General features: G+C 41.3%; 4 protein-coding genes across 4 annotated transcripts; 2 read left to right on the top strand and 2 right to left on the bottom strand.

The window, feature by feature from the left end:
- Positions 1-65: 65 nt before the first annotated feature.
- On the bottom strand, positions 66-2,150 carry cunh12orf43 (chromosome unknown C12orf43 homolog). The gene is made up of 6 exons (XM_069706641.1): positions 2,042-2,150; positions 1,725-1,755; positions 1,299-1,397; positions 1,111-1,196; positions 524-611; positions 66-423 (listed from the first exon to the last, which is right to left on the bottom strand). Exons 1-6 carry the CDS (start codon positions 2,148-2,150, stop codon positions 66-68), a joined length of 771 nt encoding a protein of 256 aa, XP_069562742.1.
- Positions 2,151-2,401: 251 nt separating this feature from the next.
- Positions 2,402-7,928, bottom strand: unc119b (unc-119 lipid binding chaperone B). Its single transcript, XM_069706632.1, has 5 exons — positions 7,380-7,928; positions 6,271-6,384; positions 5,419-5,527; positions 5,144-5,316; positions 2,402-5,047 (listed from the first exon to the last, which is right to left on the bottom strand). The coding sequence occupies exons 1-5, from the start codon at positions 7,612-7,614 to the stop codon at positions 4,935-4,937; spliced, it is 744 nt and encodes a 247-aa protein (XP_069562733.1). The 5' UTR covers positions 7,615-7,928; the 3' UTR covers positions 2,402-4,934.
- On the top strand, positions 7,518-10,143 carry pop5 (POP5 homolog, ribonuclease P/MRP subunit). The gene is made up of 6 exons (XM_069706633.1): positions 7,518-7,592; positions 8,018-8,222; positions 8,308-8,450; positions 8,935-9,084; positions 9,160-9,243; positions 9,533-10,143. The coding sequence occupies exons 2-6, from the start codon at positions 8,203-8,205 to the stop codon at positions 9,637-9,639; spliced, it is 504 nt and encodes a 167-aa protein (XP_069562734.1). The 5' UTR covers positions 7,518-7,592; positions 8,018-8,202; the 3' UTR covers positions 9,640-10,143.
- Positions 10,144-11,690: 1,547 nt separating this feature from the next.
- Positions 11,691-20,636, top strand: rnf10 (ring finger protein 10). Its single transcript, XM_069706631.1, has 17 exons — positions 11,691-12,237; positions 12,933-13,117; positions 13,258-13,463; positions 13,545-13,635; positions 13,761-13,945; positions 14,114-14,250; positions 16,057-16,211; positions 16,412-16,537; positions 16,680-16,920; positions 17,391-17,524; positions 17,603-17,720; positions 17,821-17,922; positions 18,013-18,150; positions 18,252-18,337; positions 18,435-18,492; positions 19,197-19,361; positions 19,488-20,636. Exons 1-17 carry the CDS (start codon positions 12,075-12,077, stop codon positions 19,559-19,561), a joined length of 2,364 nt encoding a protein of 787 aa, XP_069562732.1. The 5' UTR covers positions 11,691-12,074; the 3' UTR covers positions 19,562-20,636.
- The last annotated feature ends 852 nt before the right edge of the window (positions 20,637-21,488 follow it).

The raw sequence follows: 21,488 nt of genomic DNA, 5'->3' as shown, positions 1-21,488 counted from the left end.
TTCAAGACACTATGGCAGTGGGGAGCACAAACATCCCATAACAGTGCAAAGTTAGTCATACAAACTCAGTCCAAAGATATTTCCTCTTCGTTTCCTTTTCGTCGCTTTTTCTTTTTCCGTTTTACTTTGATTTGCATGTGTTCCTGCTCTGACTTCATGTGCTCTCCGTTGCTTTGAGCATCAGGAGCACAACCTGCAGAGTCCATCTCCACACTCTCCTCTCGATTCTCTTTCTTCACAACATGGCTGTCTTTGCCCTCTGATACTTTCTTCTTCTTCTTCTTCTTCTTCTTTATTTTTTCCAAGCAGGGAGGCTCTGTCGAGGGAGTTGAGAGTGTAGAGGGCAGTGCTAATGAAGGTAAGAGATCTCTGACAGACACTGCGGCCTCCTTCAGTCTTGTTTCCATCTCACTGTCACTGTCACTGTGAGGGGCAGAGAAAATGTATAATGCCACATGTACCGGTAGTAAAACTAACCAATATCTTAAAAAAAAAAAAAAATAAAATAGGAAAGGAGAAGAACCTTGAGCTGGGAAGAGGCCGACGCCTCACGGGGGCTGGAGACTCAACAGCTTTCTGTCCCGGGACTGATGTAGAAAACAGACGAAATCCTACAAAAAAAAGAAAAGCTTTACATTTAAAAATTTACATTATGCACTATTTTTTTTTTTTTTTATCCAAAACACTCACAAATGTAATCAAATCATCAAGAGAATGCAAAGAAACAACAGTTCTGATGTGGTTTCAATGAGACTTCTCTATAGTGTGTTGCAGATATGTCAAGCTGTAAATTGGTAAGTTATGCTAAGTATCTATCCCCACCTACCACGGTAACTATTACTTAGTTGATCCACTACTGGGTACATACAATCTCACTTTACAATCGGTAAATGCACGGTGGGTAAAGAAGACACAAAATTTCACCAAACTGCCAAAACCCAGACGGGTGGACTGAGGACAGGCCGGACGTTACAGTGACTCACTATCGCCTCTTAAATGTACAAAGTCGTATCACTTAAATCTTACATAATGCACCTTTAAAAAGATGAGGCAAACATACTATAAAAGCAGTATATATAATATATATACAAGAAGAAAGAGGAACTTTACCTTGATCATCATCATCATCATCATCATCATTACTCTTTGCTGATTCCACACAGGATGAAGTTTCAGGCTTTATTTCTGAAAAACGACTGACAGTGAAAAATATGGATGAAAAATCCGGTTTCCTCAAACAATTATTAGATAATATGAATATAATTTTTTTATTTTTTTAAAGCAGTCAAACAAGTTACCTGTCAAGAAAATATCCTAACTTTTTCGCAACATGTGTTCGAAACCCTTGAGTGACCTGGAGCTCGTTGCCATCATGTTCATGGTCAGCAACAACAACACTGTGGCACGACAGAACATTATTAGGCCAATTTCATTGCTCATATTCACATATTTGTTATTAATTTGACACACTTCGCCATTCATTTTAATTGCAGCAGCTTTAAGATAATTACATGCACATTTTGCACATATGATCCTTACAATACCAACATTTATACAGTTAAAACTACAGCAAACTTGTAATTACATTACAACTATTCTGTAGCTGAAAAGTTCATCATGAACAGACTACTTGGGACTCACTGTTTTAAGGGGATACAGGATCTAATACTGCCCTCCTGCATAATGGCTGTGCAATTGGTGTATATGTTGATAATAAAACTTACCGCTTTGACTCTTTCTCTTTGCTGTCCCCATCTTAAACAGACAGTCAAGAGATCATTTGCATGTGAAGTATTGTCAGATTGTTCAGAGAAAATGCAGAATCTAGCTATATATGCTTAAAATTAAATCCTGTAAACTTGAATTAAGAATTTCTGAGTCGAGTAATTTTAGTGCAATTGTTTAAATTAATTTAAAATAATACTTCTATCCAGGGAGTTCAAATATTAGGAAGAACTTGTTTTTCTACTGGTATTAAACTGTTGTTCCACGTGGCTGTTGACTTCGTCCCTTTCTGCAAACACGACAGTAAAACATTCACCTTTCGTTTCTGTTTCCCAAACTGCCTCCTGACATCTTTTAAGTACTTCATCGTCGCTGCTGCTGGAGTCGCCCGAAACACCAACCATCTCTCTGGTGGGGCCCGCCATGTTAAACCCACGTGCTGCTGCTGGGCTTGTCCGTTTTGAGCTGAGGATTCTGGGTAATGTAGTCTACTGGTTAAAGAACCGTGAAGACAAAAAACAAAACAAAAACAAGGGTTGGTTTCTAAGAAACGCGCTTCGATTCATCAATAACGTCTTACAACTTTTTGAGAAACATGCAGGCTATAAAATCGGGAGACAAAATCTCTAATAGCCGTCTAGAATGAGCACTAGGTTTTCCATGAGACTATGTTTTACAGTCAGACGTTTTTATTTACAACAAATTACATAAGACATGAATGTGTCATTTGTAAAAATCAGCCCATGTAAAAAAAAGTGCCCACACAACAGGTTACAGAACGGATCCATAAAATGTTTGTGTCAGTCACTTGGTCTTTTTGTGCAGATATACAAAGTGAACCCACTTCTCCAAGCATTTAGATAAAACACCACTGATGGATATCGTACGGAAAAATAAGGTACAGTCCTTCCCAGCTACCAAAACACAAGTGCTGCTAACCAGCGGTCCATCTGAGGTACATCCGTTCGGTCCAAGACACAAAATAATTGAGGTTGTGTAGCGTCATGGAGTAACTGCGACACCTGTCGAGGTGCATGTCTGATATCCCACCAGTTGAGATTATGATTGAGCTACATTATGCGTTATCACTGATGCTTCCTCGCTGTAACATTTACAGTCTTTTAAAAGTAAATAATGACAATATGAAATGTGTCAACACGGTTACGTAAAACATCCTGTTATATACAAGGCAGCACTTTCAACATTTTATATGTAACAAGAGTGTGATATGAGGAGTGAGAATCTCTTCCCTTCAGCTTGCTGCTGTTTGTCTCACAGGTGGATGAAACGTGTTTAGAAAAGTTAAATCCACACCTGGATTCAAGGCACATGGGATCGATGTTACAGTGTACAGTAAGAGGATCGTTTGTGGATTGTAAAATGATTTCCACATTGTTGTAGCCACGATTCAAATGCTGACAAGGTTAGAGAATTCGTTCCTGCCTTCCAGGTAGACCCTTTCTTATCATACAAAAATTAAAGAAGTACAACTTGATAACATTTGATATATTTAGGATATTTGGACTAGAAATGATGTTGCAAGCCGTAACCAATTTCAATCTCTTCAGTGTTGGTGTGTTCAGAGAATTATGGACATCCCAACCGTTCAGTACCACCTTCCGGTGGATTGAATACAATTCAACAGCCTCACAGTGAATGATCATATAAACAGATTTATACCTTTCCTATAAAGTTAAACTAATGTAAGAGTCATGATATTCCTTCTAAACTGCTTTTGTACTGAGTCCTATGCCCACTTTAATTAGATGTATTAGTTGTTGTTTTTTTCACACTCTTGTCATGAGCTGTTTGCTTAATTGAAAAACTAAATAAAAAATAGTTGGAAAAAAAATGTTAGTCTTATTACAGGGAGTGTGTGCAAAGTTGCATTAAATTGAACAGGTGTATCTGACAGACTGTAAACTGGTGTATATTAGTTTAGAAGAAAAAAAGACAAACTTTATTGTAAAGGGACTCAAATCTGCCAAATCACCAGTATAACCAATTAAACAGGAGTTCTGTGAATAGAAAAAGAGACAGGCCTCATTAAAAATAAACCAACTACCAAGCTACACCCCTCTGTACTTTTAAAGTTTGTCCTACTGGGCTATTTCATTGGTAACGTGAGAACCTGAGCAGAACATAGACTCTGCAACCAGTTTAATAGGTAAACCTTACTTTTACCCAAACTCGGCTGCTAAAGAGTGGGATTCACAGTGCTGTTGTGTCAAATAAACCAGGAAGACAGACCTCAAGGGATTACATGAAAAGTTTCCTGACACATTGGAGTCGATAAAGAGGGCAGACCTAACCGTTTTAAACATGTACAACATATCAAGCAAAATGTGTGCAAGTCCATTAAACTTAAATTATACTGCTATCTTGTCTTTTGCGTGTCCCAAAGTTTCATAGAACGAAGGATGTGAACGTTTTTGTCATAAAAACGTGACATATTTTAGTAGGATGAATATGACACCTGATATGAAAAGAGCGCATGCTGTTCTTGAATTAAAAGATATTCAACTGAAGAGGAGACTGGTCGACTGGTTATCAAATAAAATGGACACCAAGCTTAAATATTTGACATGACCAATCGCGGCGACTCACAACTGGTATCTAAGGAGGAATGAACTCAAAACAGTATTAACTAGTCCTACATGAGCATCAATTACTAACAATACTGTAAAAGAACTAGTGAATGCTCGCTTTCCCATAAAGAGAATCACAATTGTCACTTGCAAAAGGTAGTTTCAATAAACATCAACTGATAACTATATACTTAAGTGAAATCAGAACTAACACAGTCTGTCGGTGTTGCCATGAGAGGTCTGTGACTCAAAGTGTCCCTTTCCAGCAGAGACGGCAAGAAACTTAAGGCAAACGTGTTCAAGCAGTAACATGATACCTGTATGACAAACCAAAGTACAGAACAAAAAGTTTCAGACAGATATTACAGAGAAATATTGAACAAAACATCCCTCGGAGTCCCAGAAACTGAGCTCTCTGAGGTACTAATGAATGGATCCGTGATTTCATATGAAGGCCAATGTGGTCCTTTGTTTTGTTTTGTTTTTAAGTATGGGCTCACATTCATAATAATATCCACAAAAGAGAGAATACTTCTGTCCCCCGAAAAGAAGCTTTAGGAAGGAAGTAATCCAGGAAATCTATCCCTTGGGAGTTATTGCACACATTTTTCCTTTCAGATATTACAGACCACCGTTGTAGGCATAATCTGCCTTGTTGTGCATGATGAGTTTGTTGTCCACAAAGTAGAAACTGTCTGATCTGGTCTCGTAAGGGTGCGCCACCATTTGGCGAACTGGAAGGGGAGAAAGAGAGACAAACCAACATTAATGTCTGGTTTACAATGTAAAATGCTGACCCAGTAGTATGAACAAAACTGACTAGAACTCACTGAGGTCCTCCGGGAGTTGTGGAAATTCATAAATGTGTTCGCATGTGTTGCGGCTGTTCGGGATGCAAAAGCCAAAGTCAAAGTCAAAGTTCTTGAGGAGGCGTCCCTGGAAGTAATGCCTCTCAATCATACGAAAGCTGTTAATGGGCCGGTCACCCACTGTGAACTCCACGCTGCGGGGAGGATACAGAAACCAGAAAGTCCAAATTTAAAACTCATTCTTAAGAGGCTGAAAAAACTGATTATCACCAAGTCAGAATAGTTCATTTACTTACGTAGCACCAACAGTGCGCAGCTTTAGGAAGGCCGGTGTAAACTGGTATCTGACAAAGCGCCCTGCACTGGTGTCTACTTCTCCACTCTCCTCTTCACCCTCGACTGGACCTGAAACAGGGAACGTGTAATGACTGACATCCAGTACTGACAAGATTGGTAAACATTGCAATAATTGGCAGCCTACATATGATAAAACTGACTGCGCTGATAGAGTATAATTATTTCTTAAATGATTGGAGCAGCCTTTAACCAATCGCCATTGACCTCCATGTGTGACAAACCTCTACCATCGCTGCAACTATATTTATTCATTTTTACTTCACTGTCGTCATAGCTAACCATCAACACTGGTCTCTGATTGATTTGCCCTCCAGAGTAGCTGTGCAAACCTTAATGTAAACAGGATTTCCAGTCTATAATCACATGAAGCCGTGAGTAATAGTTTGGCGTCGTCAGAGTACAAATCATCTACAGAATGTTTCCTAATTCTTTTTTTTAATTTTTTTTTTATCTGAATACATTTAAAGGATGTGTTATTAGTGAAATGAAAGCAATACAAAATAATAGACTACTGAATTATTGATCCAACTTGAGGGACTGTATTCTTTGATGAATGTTTATCAAGATATAAGTAACACAGATAAAGAATATGAAACTGGGAAAGACTGTCGTTTTCATGCTTTACTTTGACTGCAAAAACACCCAAAAGGGTACAACTGGACACCATCCATGTGTTTGTGGGTGTAACCTCTCAAAGAGGGCCCACCATTTTTGCATTTTAATTTCAGTCAGTCCTACATTTTTAGGAACATTAAGCTTGATGTGGTGGCAAACGTCAACCTGACACTTACCACTGTTAGGCGGTTTGGCGATCTCAAACAGCACTATCCCCGTCTCAAGATCTCTTATTTTGAAACGTGTAAAGTCAATGTTGTAGACGTTGTCCTCGGGTCTGCAAAGATAGTCTGTAATGTGAAAACACTGCGAGTTATAAAAAGGACAAACAACTAATGAATGAATCCATTATCTGACAACAAGCACCCATCAGCAAACAGCGGGTCTTCTGTTTGATTTACCCCCCAAAAAAATTTCATTAGGATTTACCAATACTTATATCAGGACATTTGTGGTAGGTCACAACATAATTTGTAGCTCAAAGGCTTTCCATTTGCAACTAGGCTTTCAGCGTCTGTTTTCTGGCTCCTGCACCTTGCAGTGAGTTATGCTGTTGCACAGGCTCCAAGCTTTTCAACAAGGCGTTGTGAAGGAGAAGGGAAGTAATGCCATTGTTGTCTGGTCCGGGAAAAGATTCAAAACAATGGGAGGCATTTAGCCTTAGCTACAACTGTTGTAAACAGGGTGTCCGATGACAAACCATGGGATCTAACTCTGTGGTTTCAAGCAACGCAGTTACATATGAGACAGAAGGTGATGACAAACTTAAAGGAGAAACTGGAAGGAGGTCAAAAATCCTTATAAATTACCTTTAGGTGCAAAAGTTTGTACTCAAACAATGTGTAATGCAATGGGGTCACGCACAGTGGCAAAAACCACAGAGAAGCATCACCTGACTATCAACCAGCAGCAGCAGAAGAACCTCTGCACTGTGCAATAACTTTAATACTACTATTTATCATAGTGGAAAATATCTCGTTTCCTCGTGTCCAAAATAAAGCGACAGGTTTTGGACCCAAATTGGGCAGAATAACTTTACAAGATGATGATACGTGCTTAGCTTTTAAAAGAACATTACTGCAGCTTTTAGGACAGGGTGCCCCCCCCCCCCCCAAAAAAAAAAAAAACCTAGCTGCCCCCCTGGTTGGACCAAACTCTTACTTACGCCCCTGGACGTTATTCTGGCTACAACAGCTAGCGTTGCTCGTCCGACTTAAGTCTAACGTACTGCGTAAACTCACCACATTACGTGAACTTACACCGAGTTAACGCGCACATAACGCACCTTCCGTGACAACCCGGAGACCCAGGACGTGATCCGGGGAGATATCTCTTCCCAGAGCCCGGAGTTCATCCTCCGTGACCGCAGGCCACTTCTCCGTTTGGCTGCGCCTCGACTTCAGCTTCTTCAGCATTCCTCCGCCGGTCTTTCTGTCCCGGTGGTTCGTCTCCACGCCGGCGTCCGCGTCCGTCTGTCCCTTGCCGACCGTCTGCGAAGGTTTGTTTCGAGAGCCGTTCATGGTCGGAGCACCGCAGCGGTAATGAAAATTAGATGCTGTGCTTTTTTTTTTTTTTTTCTTTCTTTTTTTTTTTTTTTTTTTTTTTAAATTTAGGAGCGACTTGACAAACTGAAGGTATAATTTCAAGATGGCGTGAAACGTGTACGAGAGACGGTAAAGGAAGATTGTGATTGGCTGTGAACGATGGAGGTTGTCATAGTTACCGAGGTGGGGGAGGAGGGGGTATGAATGGTTTAATGCATAGCTCTTCCTGTTTCCTCTTCAATTGCGTGTATTGTGTTACTTAAGATGCAAAAGAAGGATCTTGACCAGTCCAAAAGTTATCATCGGTCATTTCTTCCGTTTGGTGGAGTGTTATTAACTTTAAGTGGGTTTTTTTTTGTGTGTTTTTGTTTCCGGTTAGAAAAACGGTCCAGATGTGTTGTTAACGAGAAAGGTGAATAAAGCAAAATACAAATTCGTGCTGCCCCGTGAGAAGTGTCAAATACACCCGCAGTACCGTTAACGTCCAGCGCGTGGCGCTGGTGCGACTGTTCGGTAAGTAAGAGCGTTTTGTTGACGGAAGTTCCCACGGAAGAAGAGACAACGATGGTGCGGACGAAGTCGAGGTAAAATGTGCTCTCGGGGTTTTCTTGTACTCGTATTTTGTATGTTCATGTGTCTGATGGCACCTTTTTTTTTATAACTCGGCAGGTATTTACTGTGCGAAGTCAACGTGACAGACAGAAGCCACTTGCTGCGGCTGGATGATCGAGCAGTTTCAGGCGCCGTGAAGGCTGCAGTGGCCCGCACACACGGAGACTACGGGGCTGCTTTGAGTAGCATCCGATTTTCTGGTAAGCAGAGGTGGAATAAATTTATTTATTTATTTTTACCGTAACAAACTCTATCATTTAATTTTAATTTACAGTGCAAAATCACCATGGAACAATGTCTCGATACACTTAATTATCGTGTGTAGAATAAAAGACAACCTCATTCAAATATGAATGTCAAGGAAATGTTAAAACAACATGGATTATTGGTATATAAAGGCATGGAAAACAAAAACGTATGCAATTTACAATTACAGTAAGGTACTCAAACTTCACATGGGTAAAGTAGTTCTGTCGAAGACACTGATATTATTCTGTCAAGGTTTCCTGCAGGATAATTACTATGATCTGTTTAGAGACCTTAACATGACAATATTAAGAGATTCTTCCAGTCTGTAGACTCAGGTGATGATACTGGTCTTCACTCTAAAATATTACAACGCTATCACGACGCAGAAGTGTTGACTGACCTCTTTGTGTTCTCTGTTGTTTTGTCTCTTTTTAGTGAAATATCTGAATGCTCATACGGGAATAGTATTTCTACGTTTCCCCAAAAGGTGTTACAAACTCCTCTGGTCTGCTCTGCCTTTCATAACCAGTGTTGAAACTCGCGGGCAAAAAATTCCATGTTTTCTGAACTGTTTGCATGTGGGCGGTAAGAATAACTTCAACACGTCAGACATGCATTTTGTTAATCTTAAATATTAAATGAATGCATTTGTTTGTGCAGGAACAATTAGAACATGTCAGAAGTTTCTGATACGATACAACACCCAGCAGCTCCATCGAATGCTCCCTCAATGTAAAAATGAAGGTAAGAGATTTAATTGAATGCTGTCCAATTTTATTCTGAACTCTGTAATTTCAGCCAGCGATTCATCTATTTATTTGTTAAAAAAAAAACCTCTTCATTAATGGTATCTGTGTATTAATTTAAAATGTTTTACCAGTGTTGAACATCAATCTTACCGAATGTGTTGAAGCATTTCACGTAAAATTATTTTAAATTGTATATTGGAGACGACTATATTGAATTTCAAGACATTGATTACAAGACAAAGAAAAATGCAATTTGACCTTCATCTCATTTTTTTTATTTGCAGAAGAAAAAGAAAAGATTCGCAAATCAATTCTGAATTGCACCCTAACAAGAGACAAAAAGGAACTATTTGAAGATGAATCAGGAAGTGAGGAAGATGAAGAAGAGTGACTTCACAACGTGTATGCTGCTAAATTCAAGTGCTCCAATGATGCATGGTTTTGGTTATTTTTGTTACAGGATTGATAGAAAGGGCTAAAAGAAGCATTTGAAGAAATACATATCTGACTTTGGGGAAGCCTGGTTTACTGCAGCTGCTCAGTGCTAAAAAAAAAAAACCAACAACAACTGTGGATTGTATGTCTGTCTGCAACAGAGAGATACTTTACAAGACGATTTTCACACATTGGCACAGGAATAATTTGGGCTGGCAGACCGGCCTAAGTATCTTTCAACAGCAAGCTCACATGTTTGATTCTCTGAACAGAAAATGGTGATACTGGATTACTATAACACTGTTCTAAAAAAAAAAAAATGAAAAAAAAGCAATTATCTAAGACAATATAACTGCCACTGTGAAGCGTAAGAAGTTCTATGGAATTTATTTTCTATTTATACTGTTATACTGTGTGCTAATCTGTATTTTGTTTATAAATTAAATCTGTTTTTAAAATATCTCTGGGGGATTGTTGTTGTTGTTGATTTTTATATTGTTGTTGACCTTTGGTTTGGTATTAGTATGACTGCACATACAAATCCAAACCCGTGTGGCTTGCCATTAGAGGGACTTGCCCACCATGAACCATGTGTAATACCTGAGCGGGGCTTGAACCTGTGTCTTCACGAGATCGGTGTCCTAGACCGCTGGACTATCTTCGATGCTGAGAATGACTTGCGGCAGGAGAAAGTGTTTCACAGAGTTCACGCAGAGCTTTCCAGTGACTCAATCGACAGTCTGGTTAACTCAACAGGTGAAAGATTCTGCTTCACCACGGTTGTCATTAATGGTTCAGATTCCACCTTGGCCTGTTAATGGTGATTCAACTTTTGGTGAAGTTGAAACGTTTGGAGAAATTGAAAAAGTTTTGCATACACTACACATTACAGGAAGATATTTAATATCCGCTTGAAAACATGTATATCTACTATCCAAAGAATGTCTGCGGCAATTTTGATCACATTTGAATGAATATTTGTGGACGGTGGAGTTATAGGTTGCACAGAGCCAAAGATTTGTCATAATGCAGACAAACTCCTGAGAAGGTTGGTGGTGCAGTAGTTAGCACTGTTGCCTTTTAGCAAGAAGGTTTGGGGTTTAAGCCAAATTATGAAGAAAAAAAAAGTCACTATTGCAAAAGAAGTGACCCAAAAGTAATTTTTCACCGGGAGAGATGTGTGTGCTCACTTTCATAAGTTTTTGAGTATGATAAAGCCTCCAAAAATGCAATTGTTTACGGAGCATAATAATAAAGCGGAATAATAATTCCTTGAAGAACAATAAGGCTTTCACACCATCGGTGTTCGGGCCCTAAATACTCTGATGTGTGTCTGATAGTTATTTAAAACAAAAAAGGTTCAGTTATCCTCTTCAAAGTACATCAAATCCTTCTCTTCACAAATCCAACAACCTTTGAATATGCAAATATATTTATTTTCACAAGTTTAACTGCTGTATACAAGATGTCTCTTACTTTATGGTGAAGCTCATTCTCAGTGTTTGTTCATAAATTTAATGATGGAGCAGGATTGGCTTCCAGACTAGTTGTGATGTCAGATATGCTCAGACACATCCCTTAAAATCAGACTACAGGGAAACTTTGCCCTTTCAGCAAAAAAAAATAAAACTGAAAACAGCCTTCTAGTTTCAAACTCTGCACATACATCCTTCTGCACAGTAAAGGTCAAATATTCAACAGTAGGATCAAGAAGAAAAACATTTCTGAGTAGAGGGGTGATTAAGGATGAACAGACATCCACTGTCAATTGAAAAATTATGATGAAGCACAACCTTTAACAATTTTGGTATTGCTTCAGTGCTGTGTCATACTATGTCTTTAAGATAACAGGGAAACAAACATATTTTTACTAAATCCATTTTCTCCCTTCACAGCCGTGAAACTAATCCTAATCTGTCAGCGTTGTTATAACTACATTTCCCATGATGCCTAGCTGGGCCTCCGTACTAAACAGGCAAGCAGTACAAGAAACATCCGGGTCTCTCAGGTTCCTGTCTGGCGACCCGTCGCCATTAATGCAAGCTCGTGGAAAGGGATATCTTTTTTTGGTTAAAATCCTGAAATTGTCACGTTTTCCAGTTTCTGGAAAACATTTGACGCCTTATTAAAGGCATATTGTTTTCCTTAACGAGTAAAACTCTTTAACTTCAGGGGTCTTGGCCCCGCGTGGCGAGTTTTCGTCCTCTCCTCCTACCGCTTTCATTACTTGAGACGCCGAAATCGTGTCTCTTTTTTTTTTCTCCTCTGGTTTGTTTTATTGTCAAGATGTCGCCGTAATGGGGTCTCCGCGTTTGACAGAAATGAATCAGGGCCTTCGTCGCCTGACCCGCACTCACTGCAGCCCGTTTTCCTCCTCCGTTTTTCCGTTTCATGCCAGAGAGCTCGGCGGCTCTCTGCCCGGAGCTCGGCCTCAACAGCGCTCGCTGCACGGAGACAAACATGGAGAAAAACCCCAACAGCAGCACCAGTACCAAGGTTCCGCCCCGTTCCAGCTCCACAGGACCAGCACCGGCCGATTCTAAACCCAAAACAGGTGAACACCCCGCAGTGGACCGCATGCATGTCACTCGAGGTCGATAAACACTGTGTACACTACTTGCCACTCGTCGCCCCGTGGCCTGTCGGGGCCTACCGGTACCGCAGACATTGTTTATCTGGTATGTCTGACGTCGCTGTCAAAAACATTTGACCCACCAACAGTCAAGAACTGCAGCTAATATTTGCACGCACCAACGCTTTTCTAGTCTGCCATCTATCTCTGCCTTGTATTCGTGGAGCGCGGTTGTAATGCAAAAAGACACACCGACATATTTTAATAACCAATAAAAAGTTATTAATTTTTGTGTAAGTTTTTTTTTTTTTTTTTTTTTTTTTAAATCACAGTATATAATTTACATGCCAAACCTGAACACAGTCCAAGTATGCCTCCTTCAAATATGGGTTAGGGTTCTCTTTCATGGCTTCTTAAAATAGTAATTAGATTATCACACGTTGAAGATAGAAAATGCATAACACACACATGTTGCCTCTATTAATTAAACTTTAATTTTAAATGTTCCTTCAGATGGGGATGAAATGTACAGTAGGGGTAGCTTTCACCCAACGCATAAGTGACATGAGATTTTGATTGTGTTTACGTGTCCACATGTAACCAGATTCCCTGTAATACTTTTTAATACTTTATTTTTTTTTTTTGCACCTGAGGTATGTTATTTATTTAAATTTCAGAAAGTAAAAATAATGGAGGCTCCAAGCGCTACAGCCGCAAGCGTGAGCCCTCACTTCCCAAAGCCGACAGTTTCACCGGCACTCGCCGCACCAATTCACAGAAAAGCAAGAATTTTGACAAGAGACCCCCTCAGAGAAGTGGAGGACGACTGTATGGAGTTACAGGTGGAGGACGACGGGAGGAGGTTGGTATTCTCAATGAATAAAGTCTTATTTACTTCGTTTAGAGTATTTTCTTTTATGTGATCAACTTTTTAGGATAGTGCAACATTTGCTTGCCAAAAATAAATCTTAAATAAATTGTTATCCACCTCTGGCTCTCCAGGTAGCAGAGACGCGCCGGGCAGAGTTTAGCCCGGCTCAGTTTGCTGGACCGAAAAAAATAAGCCTGAACCATCTGCTGAACTTCACCTTTGAACCCCGTGGAGGTAATGGTGGCTTCGGAGATGGAGGCAACTCCGGTTGGGGCCGCCGAAACAAATGGGGCCACAAGCACAAGCCCTTCAACAAGGAGCTTTTCCTGCAGGCTAAGTAAGCAGCCCCTCAGACAGTGAATGATATGAAATGGAGAGACTGAGCATGTGGGAGTCACTCTGTCTTTGTGTGTTTCAGTTGTCAGTTCGTGGTGACTGATGACCAGGACTACAAGGCTCACTTCACTGATCCAGACACTCTGGTCAACTGGGACTGTGTGCAGCAGGTGGTGAGTGTCTGCCAGGGAAAAAAAATCTTTACCCTCATTACCAACATTTAAGAAACTCCAGTTACGTAGTTATGTTTAACAAAAAGTAAAGCACATGGTGACAAACCTTTTCTGTATGTCTGCAGCGCATCTATAGCCATGAGGTGCCATCTTGCCCCATCTGCCTGTACCCTCCTCTGGCAGCCCGCATCACTCGGTGTGGACACATCTTCTGCTGGCCGTGCATGCTGCACTACCTGTCTCTTAGTGACAAGAGCTGGTCCAAGTGCCCCATCTGCTATGAGGCTGTGCAGACTGCCGACTTGAAGAGGTAAACAAATAAGAAGAAGAACAAAAAAAAAGGTCTTTGGCAAACTCTGAAGTGACAGACTGCAGAAGTAGAGTAGAGGAGTTAACAATTTCTTAATTAGATTCACATAAAAGAAGTTCAGAAGATTTGGTCAGTATTTGTGATTGACTGTACCTTTTGCTGTTGCAGTGTGGTAGCTATGGAGACCAGACAGTATGTGGCTGGTGATGTAATCACCATGCGCCTAATGCGGAGGGAAAAGGGGGCTCTGGTGGCCATGCCCAGCTCTCAGTGGGTGAAGGTGGAGGAGCCTGTTCGCTTTGGAGGTCAGAGTGTATGTCTTCCTGCAACAATACTCAAGAGAACTCTTAAAGAGAACCATATATAAGAACCATTTTTTTACTTTAATATATGCATATATATATATATATATATATATACACTGCTCAAAAAAATAAAGGGATCACTTAAACAACACAATGTAACTCCAAGTCAATCACACTTCTGGGAAATCAACCTCTCCAGTTAGGAAGCAACACTGATTGTGAATCAATTTCACCTGCTGTTGTGCAAATAGAACAGACAACAGGTTGAAATGAGGCAATTAGTAAGACAACCCCTATAAAGGAACGGTTCTGCAGGTGGTGACCACAAACCATTTCTCTGTCTTCATCCTTTCTGGCTGACTTTTGGTCACTTTTGCATTTTGCCAGCGCCCTCACCACTAGAGGTAGCATGAGGCGGTGTCTACAACCCACAGAAGTTGCTCAGGTAGTGCAGCTCATCCAGGATGGCACATCAATGCACGCTCTGGCAAGAAGGTTTGCTGTGTCTGTCAGCACAGTGTCAAGAGCATGGAGGAGATACCAGGAGACAGGCCGGTACACCAGGAGACGTGGAGGGGGCCGTAGGAGCACAACAACCCAGCAGCAGGACCGCTATCTGCTCCTTTGTGCAAGGAGGAACAGGAGGAGCACTGCCAGAGCCCTACAAAATGACCTCCAGCAGGCCACTAATGTGCATGTTTCTGCTCAAACGGTCAGAAACAGACTCCATGAGGGTGGTACGAGGGCCTGACGTCCACAAGTGGGACCTGTGCTTACAGCCCAACACCGTGCAGGGTGATTGGCATTTGCCAGAGAACACCAAGATTGCCAGCTTCGCCATTGGCGCCCTGTGCTCTTCACGGATGGGAGCAGGTTCACACTGAGCACATGTGACAGACGTGACAGAGTCTGGAGACGCCGTGGAGAACGTTCTGCTGCCTGCAACATCCTCCAGCGTGACCGGTTTGGTGGTGGGTCAGCGACGGTCTGGGGAGGCATTTCTTTGGAGGGCCGCACAGCCCTCCATGTGCTAGCCAGAGGTACCCTGACTGCCATTAGGTACCGGGATGAGATCCTCAGACCCATTGGAAGACCATATGCTGCTGCAGTGGGCCCTGGGTTCCTTCTGATGCATGACAATGCTAGGCCTCATGTGGCTGGAGTGTGTCAGCAGTTCCTGCATGATGAAGGCATTGACGCTACGGACCGGCCTGCCCGTTCCCCAGACCTGAATCCAATCGATCACATCTGGGACATCATGTCTCGTTCCATCCACCAAACACCACGTCGCACCACAGACTGTCCAGGAGTGGACTGATGCTTTGACCCAGGTCTGGGAGGAGATTCCTCAGGAGAACATCCGTGGTCTCATCAGGAGCATGCCCAGGCGTTGTAGGGAGTGCATACAGGCACGTGGAGGCCGCACACACTACTGAGACTCATTTTGACTTGTCTTGAGGAATTTCCACAGAAGTTGGATCAGCCTGTGATCTGATTTTTCCACTTTATTTTGAGTATGATTCTGAATCTAGACCTCCATGGGATAATGATTTTGATTTCCATTGATCATTCTTATGTTATGTTGTTCTCAACACATTCCACTATGTAATGAGTAAAGATTTTCAACTGGAATATTTCATTCATTGAGATCTAGGATGTGTTGCTTAAGTGTTCCCTTTATTTTTTTGAGCAGTGTACATAAACTACAAATTTACAGTCTGTTACAGAATAACTTGAGAGACCAAGTAGGCAACAAATAGGTGTTAGGAAAGTTTTATTAAACCCTGTTGTTAATGTGTTTTGTAGATGCTTGTTTGAGTCCGTACTCCAAGCTGCTGCTGACCTCGCCGGCGCAGGTACTGAGCCTGGTGGCTGAGGAGAATGCAGTCCTGCAGGCTCAGCTTAGCCAGGAAGAGGACCTCAATGGCTGCTTCATTCAGAACGCCCTGTGTCTTCTGCAGGTAAAGATGCTCGCCTCTCTGTGGCACCAAACAAGAAAATAATCGGTGTGCAATTTGAGTTTTAAAATGTATGAATGGAGCAGGCATGTTTTTCTTTTGCATGTCTCCAAGTGGAATATAAAACCCACTTTATCACCAAGTAAAACCATACGAGCTGTAGACTGATCATTTAACTGTCTGTGTGTGTTTTTGTGGTTCAGGAGCGAGAGGAAATGCTGCTGAAGCAGCAGAAGGCAAATGCAGACAGTCTTGACCTTTCCTCTCTGACTCTGAAAGAACCTGCTTCTCCTGTGGAGGAAGTTGTGACGAACAACTGCTGTGCCAAGGTGAGTCTAAAAAGACCTTTTCCACTCTGTTGTTGGGATCAAATTAGTTTACTAGCACATTCTTCCGTGGGATTATAACTTCTATTTCATATGTTATACCTGGTTATACCCATCGTCACCTCTGTCCCCCCTCCCCCCTCAGCCTGTGCTGCAGTACTCCTCTGCATTTGACGATGAGGTGGCAGAGTTTACAGAAGATGCAGCTGCAGAGGCACCCGGTTTCCCTGAGGCCACTCTGGAGAGTGTGCTGGAAGAGCCTCCCCTGGCTACGATGGATGCAGCTCCAGAGCCCGAGCTGGATGACAAGAGTCCAGCCAACCAGGCAGAGTCGGGCCGCCCCTCAGCCAGTGTGGTGCACGGACCTTACTACTATTTCTACCAAGGTGGGTCGTTCTCTGCTTTCCTACCTGCACTGCACAACAAACTCCTGCCACAAAAAGTAATGATCTTTGAAAATCGCTTTTCTAAACCCAAAGAAAAAGTGTAGTTAGATTTTCTACTTGTGTCAAACTGACCTGCTCTGAATAAAACGTTGTTTTGAGAACGATGACGGTTTGTTTTTGAGTGTTAAACTAATTGCACACAGAATTGCTACTTAGGATCAGTATTGCAGCACACTGAGCCCCAGAATGAAAACAATTGGACTACTATTTGTTCAATAAATCACAATTGTACGACCTTTAACGTAGATAAGCATAGATTAAAAAGTTGGGAAATATTACAGCTCAGCGGAAGCAGTGCAGGATATCGGATTTTCCGGGCTGTTGTTTTTTTTTTTTCTTTCCTGTTTCAGTCTTAATTACATTTTCCTCATCAATTTTTCTTGTCTCTTTTAACATGTTTCTCCCTCCAGCTGACGACTGCCAGCAGATGTTCCTGCATCCTGTGAATGTGCGCTGTCTGTTGCGTGAATACGGCAGCCTGGAGGCCAGTCCTGACTCCATCACCGCCACAGTGGTGGAGATTGTGGGACACACAGTCACAGAGGTCAGCAAACAATCTCTAATTAAAACTCTGAAAATGATGATTGTTATTACTGATTTCTCTTGTGTCCCTTTGTTTCAGGACATCCGTCGTCGGCATCGCTATCTGGCTCATCTGCCGCTCACATGCGAGTTCAGCATATGTGAGTTAGCTCTGCAGCCTCCGATCCTGTCCAAAGAAACTCTAGATACGTTTGCAGGTAAGAACATTTCAAACTGAGTTTTCAGGATGACCATTTCAAATTGTCGGGCTTTCATAGAGTTGTTTGGTTAAAACTTTCCCCCCAAAAACTTTTTTAGACGACTTGGAGAAAAGAAAGCGCCTGAGGCAGAAGAAAGTTCGGGATGAGAAGCGCAGAGAGAAGCGGATTGAAATTGAGGAGAACAAGAAGCAGGGTAAATGTAAGTACAGCTGATCACTTTTAGTTTGAAATATATAGTTTGAGATGCATCATTTCACTGCATTGTATTTGCACCCATGTGTCCCCTCAGATCCTGAGGTGCACATTGGACTGGAGAACCTTCAAAATTTCCCAGCATTCGGCCCTCCGCCTCTCAACAGCAGTCCCCCAATTCAACCGGACTTTACTTTTGCCCCTCCTTCCCCCCTCAGCTGCAGTCCTTCATCTGGTAAGATCAGCTCTTCCAGTGCTACGAGTTTACTCCTGTCAGCTGCTTGTGTGTGACTCGAGTGATAATTCCTTTTCCTTCCTTTCCTTCTGTTGTTGTAGATGGGATGAAATTCCCAATTCTGAATGTGCCGTCACCCGCTGTGGGTAGCGTGGAGGATGATTCCCAGTGCATGTCCTTTGCACAGGTGTGTATGGTGACAGTATTCATTCAGAATGCCTTTGTCATGAGGGAAACACATCACATGACTTGACGTGGTGTGAATCTGACTGTGTCCTGTGTAGATGCTAAGAGATGGGAAAGCCAGAGTTGATGCTGGGCCCAGGATCACTCCAAAGAAAGGTAGAGCGAGACTGCAGATGTTGTGGTGGCTTGTAAAAGTGTTGATCGGCATCACAGAATTAGCCTGGAATCATTTAATAAGTGTATTAAAAATCAAAATTGAGTTGACTGGAGTTTGAAAATTCATTTGGTAGAATCACTTAAACAAAAACTTTGAATAGTCATAAGACACATCCGGGCATAGTAAGCTGCAGCAGTCAGACTGAAGTTCTTTGGAGCGGCTAAAATTAAAGCATCAGTGCCGATCGACCTTATAGGTAAAAAACAAATACTGAATGTATCATTTTTAGAGCTGACAAAGACCAACTATTATAGGGTGTGTATATGTATATAATTTATGTAAAAGTAACTAAGGCTGTTCTAATGTGCGTATGTGGAAAATAAAGCTCTGCAATTTTATTGATAAGGTTTGTCTATATGGGCTTTGTCTTTCATAAGCCTCGATGCACCTTATTTTTGTTTCCACATATTTTAAATGTGTGCTTGTCGGTGAAGTATCATATCACCCAAATTTCTTGCCAAGTTTTTCAATCGAAAACTTTAGATGCTTGTATCAGTTGATCCGTGTTAAGTGTGTGGGTGAAGTCACTGGAGCTTTGTGTGTTATTGTGCATTTCCTGTAAAAAAAACGTTTTTACATCTGTTAAGAAGCGTTCGCACCCAGAAAGCTTCTTGAACTCAGTTCTGTGTCTGTTCCCATGCAGATAAGCTGCTCGCTCCCCCAGCAGCTGATAGCGATGGTGAAAGTGACGGGTCAGACCGCGTCCCCGTGCCCAGCTTTCAGAACTCCTTCAGTCAGGCCTTTGAAAAGGCACTTCTTCAGCTGGACAACGGTCCAGCTTCTCCTCCACAACCTGTGGTTGAACCAGGTCTGGAACCTCGGAATCACCTCCGTCGCATTTAAGTTTTTATTTTTATTTATTTTTTTATTATTCTATAAAGCCACATTGTTTGCTCTCAGACTTTGCACTCATCTTTGACTTGTTCTCTTTCAGATGAGAAAGGTGGAAAGAAGAAGAAGAAAAAGCAGAAACTTCTGTTCAGCACATCCATGGTTCACACAAAATAGACAACACTGAAGTTCATTTAATCATTTTGTTTCTTGAGATTTTCCCACTGCTTGTGTTTTTACTTCCATGCAGATTTCTAGTGGAACTATAAGCTATGAAAATAGGTTTTAGTTCGTAGCCAAAGTTCATGCTGCTTCAGACATCGTTCGATTGGCTTGATCCGTTGTTTGGGTGTCTTCCCATCAGTTTCACATACATCCTTTTTTTTTTGTTGTGCAACTAGGTCAACGCTTTTCATTGTCCTCTTATCACAAGCCTTATGGGTAACATTTAGTTGACGTGCAAAGTAAAGTGAGAACTATAACAAGCTGCTGGCTCTAATATTATATGCGTCGGGCTTTTCAACACTTCCAGACACCTGGCAGCATCATAGTGGTTGCTGTATGATGTCCAACTTTCCTGAAATTTACCCATGAGTAGCATGGACAAGAGAATTTGAGGGTGCTTTATACTAAAATAGCAGTCAGCCAGCTGCAGGTACGTTGCACCTTTGAATCTTTCCAGGATACTCTGCACCCTCACACGATCAGTGTGCAGCTTCACCGTAAAACGGGAGGAAGCAAATAAGTAAAGTTCTCAGTGTTTATCAGAGGTAATAATTTGGGCTGGCATTTAAAAAGGATAGATTCTGGGGAGTGTTGGGACCAAAGCTGTAGTATTCTGTAACGCCAACATACACACAATATGCTCTGATACAGAGGAAGTGAAAACTCGGTATTATATAAAAGAGATTCGTTCTGCGGGTTCGACAGAACTCATATCCTGCCTGGTTAAACCATAAATACGCACTTTCCTTCTTCTCATTCAGTTTCTCATCTACTTCATTTTCTGTTGGTAGAATGTTTACTCATTTTTTAAAATTATTCCCCAGTGTTATTTTCAGTGTTGAAATTGTGTGAAGTCAGAGAATTGCCGACATTTAACGAACGCTTATGAAACCTGACGAACAGAAGTGTGCTGGAAATTTGTTTTGTTTGAGGGTTCTTTTAACTCGCCTTTTAATTTTGAGTTTATAGGCTAGTAAGCATAACTAGTCTGTTGTAATGAATAAACATTTATGCACAATCAAACAAACTGAGTATTGCATTGCGATTCATGAAGTGAAACACTGGACGCAGTTCTCACTTTTCTCCACATGAGGGCAGTGCAGATATACCCGAGTTCCTTAGTATAATCCGATGTATTGTAAAGTTGTATATGTACAGATTGAGAGCTAATTTGTTACATATGATATTGACTGTTGGGTTAATGTCAGGCTAAGATAATTGTGTGTCTGATTAAATGCGTATTACCAATGAAGTAACGTGAATTATGTGGGTTTCCTTAGTCATATCACACTAGGTATCTTTATTTAGACATATATAAGCCAGTCTTTGTGTTTTCTTTCACCAATTAATTTTATGTTGGTGGGATAAATTAATTATTGCCCAACCACAAACTATAAATCCGTGAAGTTATCCACATTTGGGTCAACATCAAACCGGAAGTCAGGCTGATGCATGTGTATGAGTTGAACAGTTTCCGTGTACTACCGCTGCTGGAAGAAGTATTTCGATCTTTGGTAGAAGGACCAATGCAGCAAGTAAAATTACTCCATTACCTTCCACTTGTGTAGGCTGCCTATTAAAGTCCAATTCTTTTAGGCAGTGATGGTAAGTAACTAAGTACATTTGAAATAAGTAGTCTGTGGTTTAAATGTACTTTACATTTCAGAAGGAAATCTTGTACTTTCTACTCCACAACATTTATTTGACAACTTTTGTTCCATTTCAGATGAAGGTTTGACCCAGTGGATAATATAACAAGCTTTTAAAATACAATGCATTGATGAAGACGAATCCAGTGGTTTCCAACCTGTTTGTCTTCTGATGTCTTACAAAAAAGCTGAGTGTAGTCACGGTCACTTCTCAAATGTCTCCACCAAAT

This window comes from Brachyistius frenatus, unplaced genomic scaffold, assembly GCF_029030835.1.
Source record: "Brachyistius frenatus isolate BFR_SWC_R1_liver_20210118 unplaced genomic scaffold, ASM2903083v1 Contig_64, whole genome shotgun sequence".
Classification (NCBI taxonomy): Eukaryota; Metazoa; Chordata; class Actinopteri; family Embiotocidae; genus Brachyistius; species Brachyistius frenatus.
Note: the sequence above shows the minus strand (reverse complement) of the source record. Positions and strands in the feature narration are given on the sequence as shown.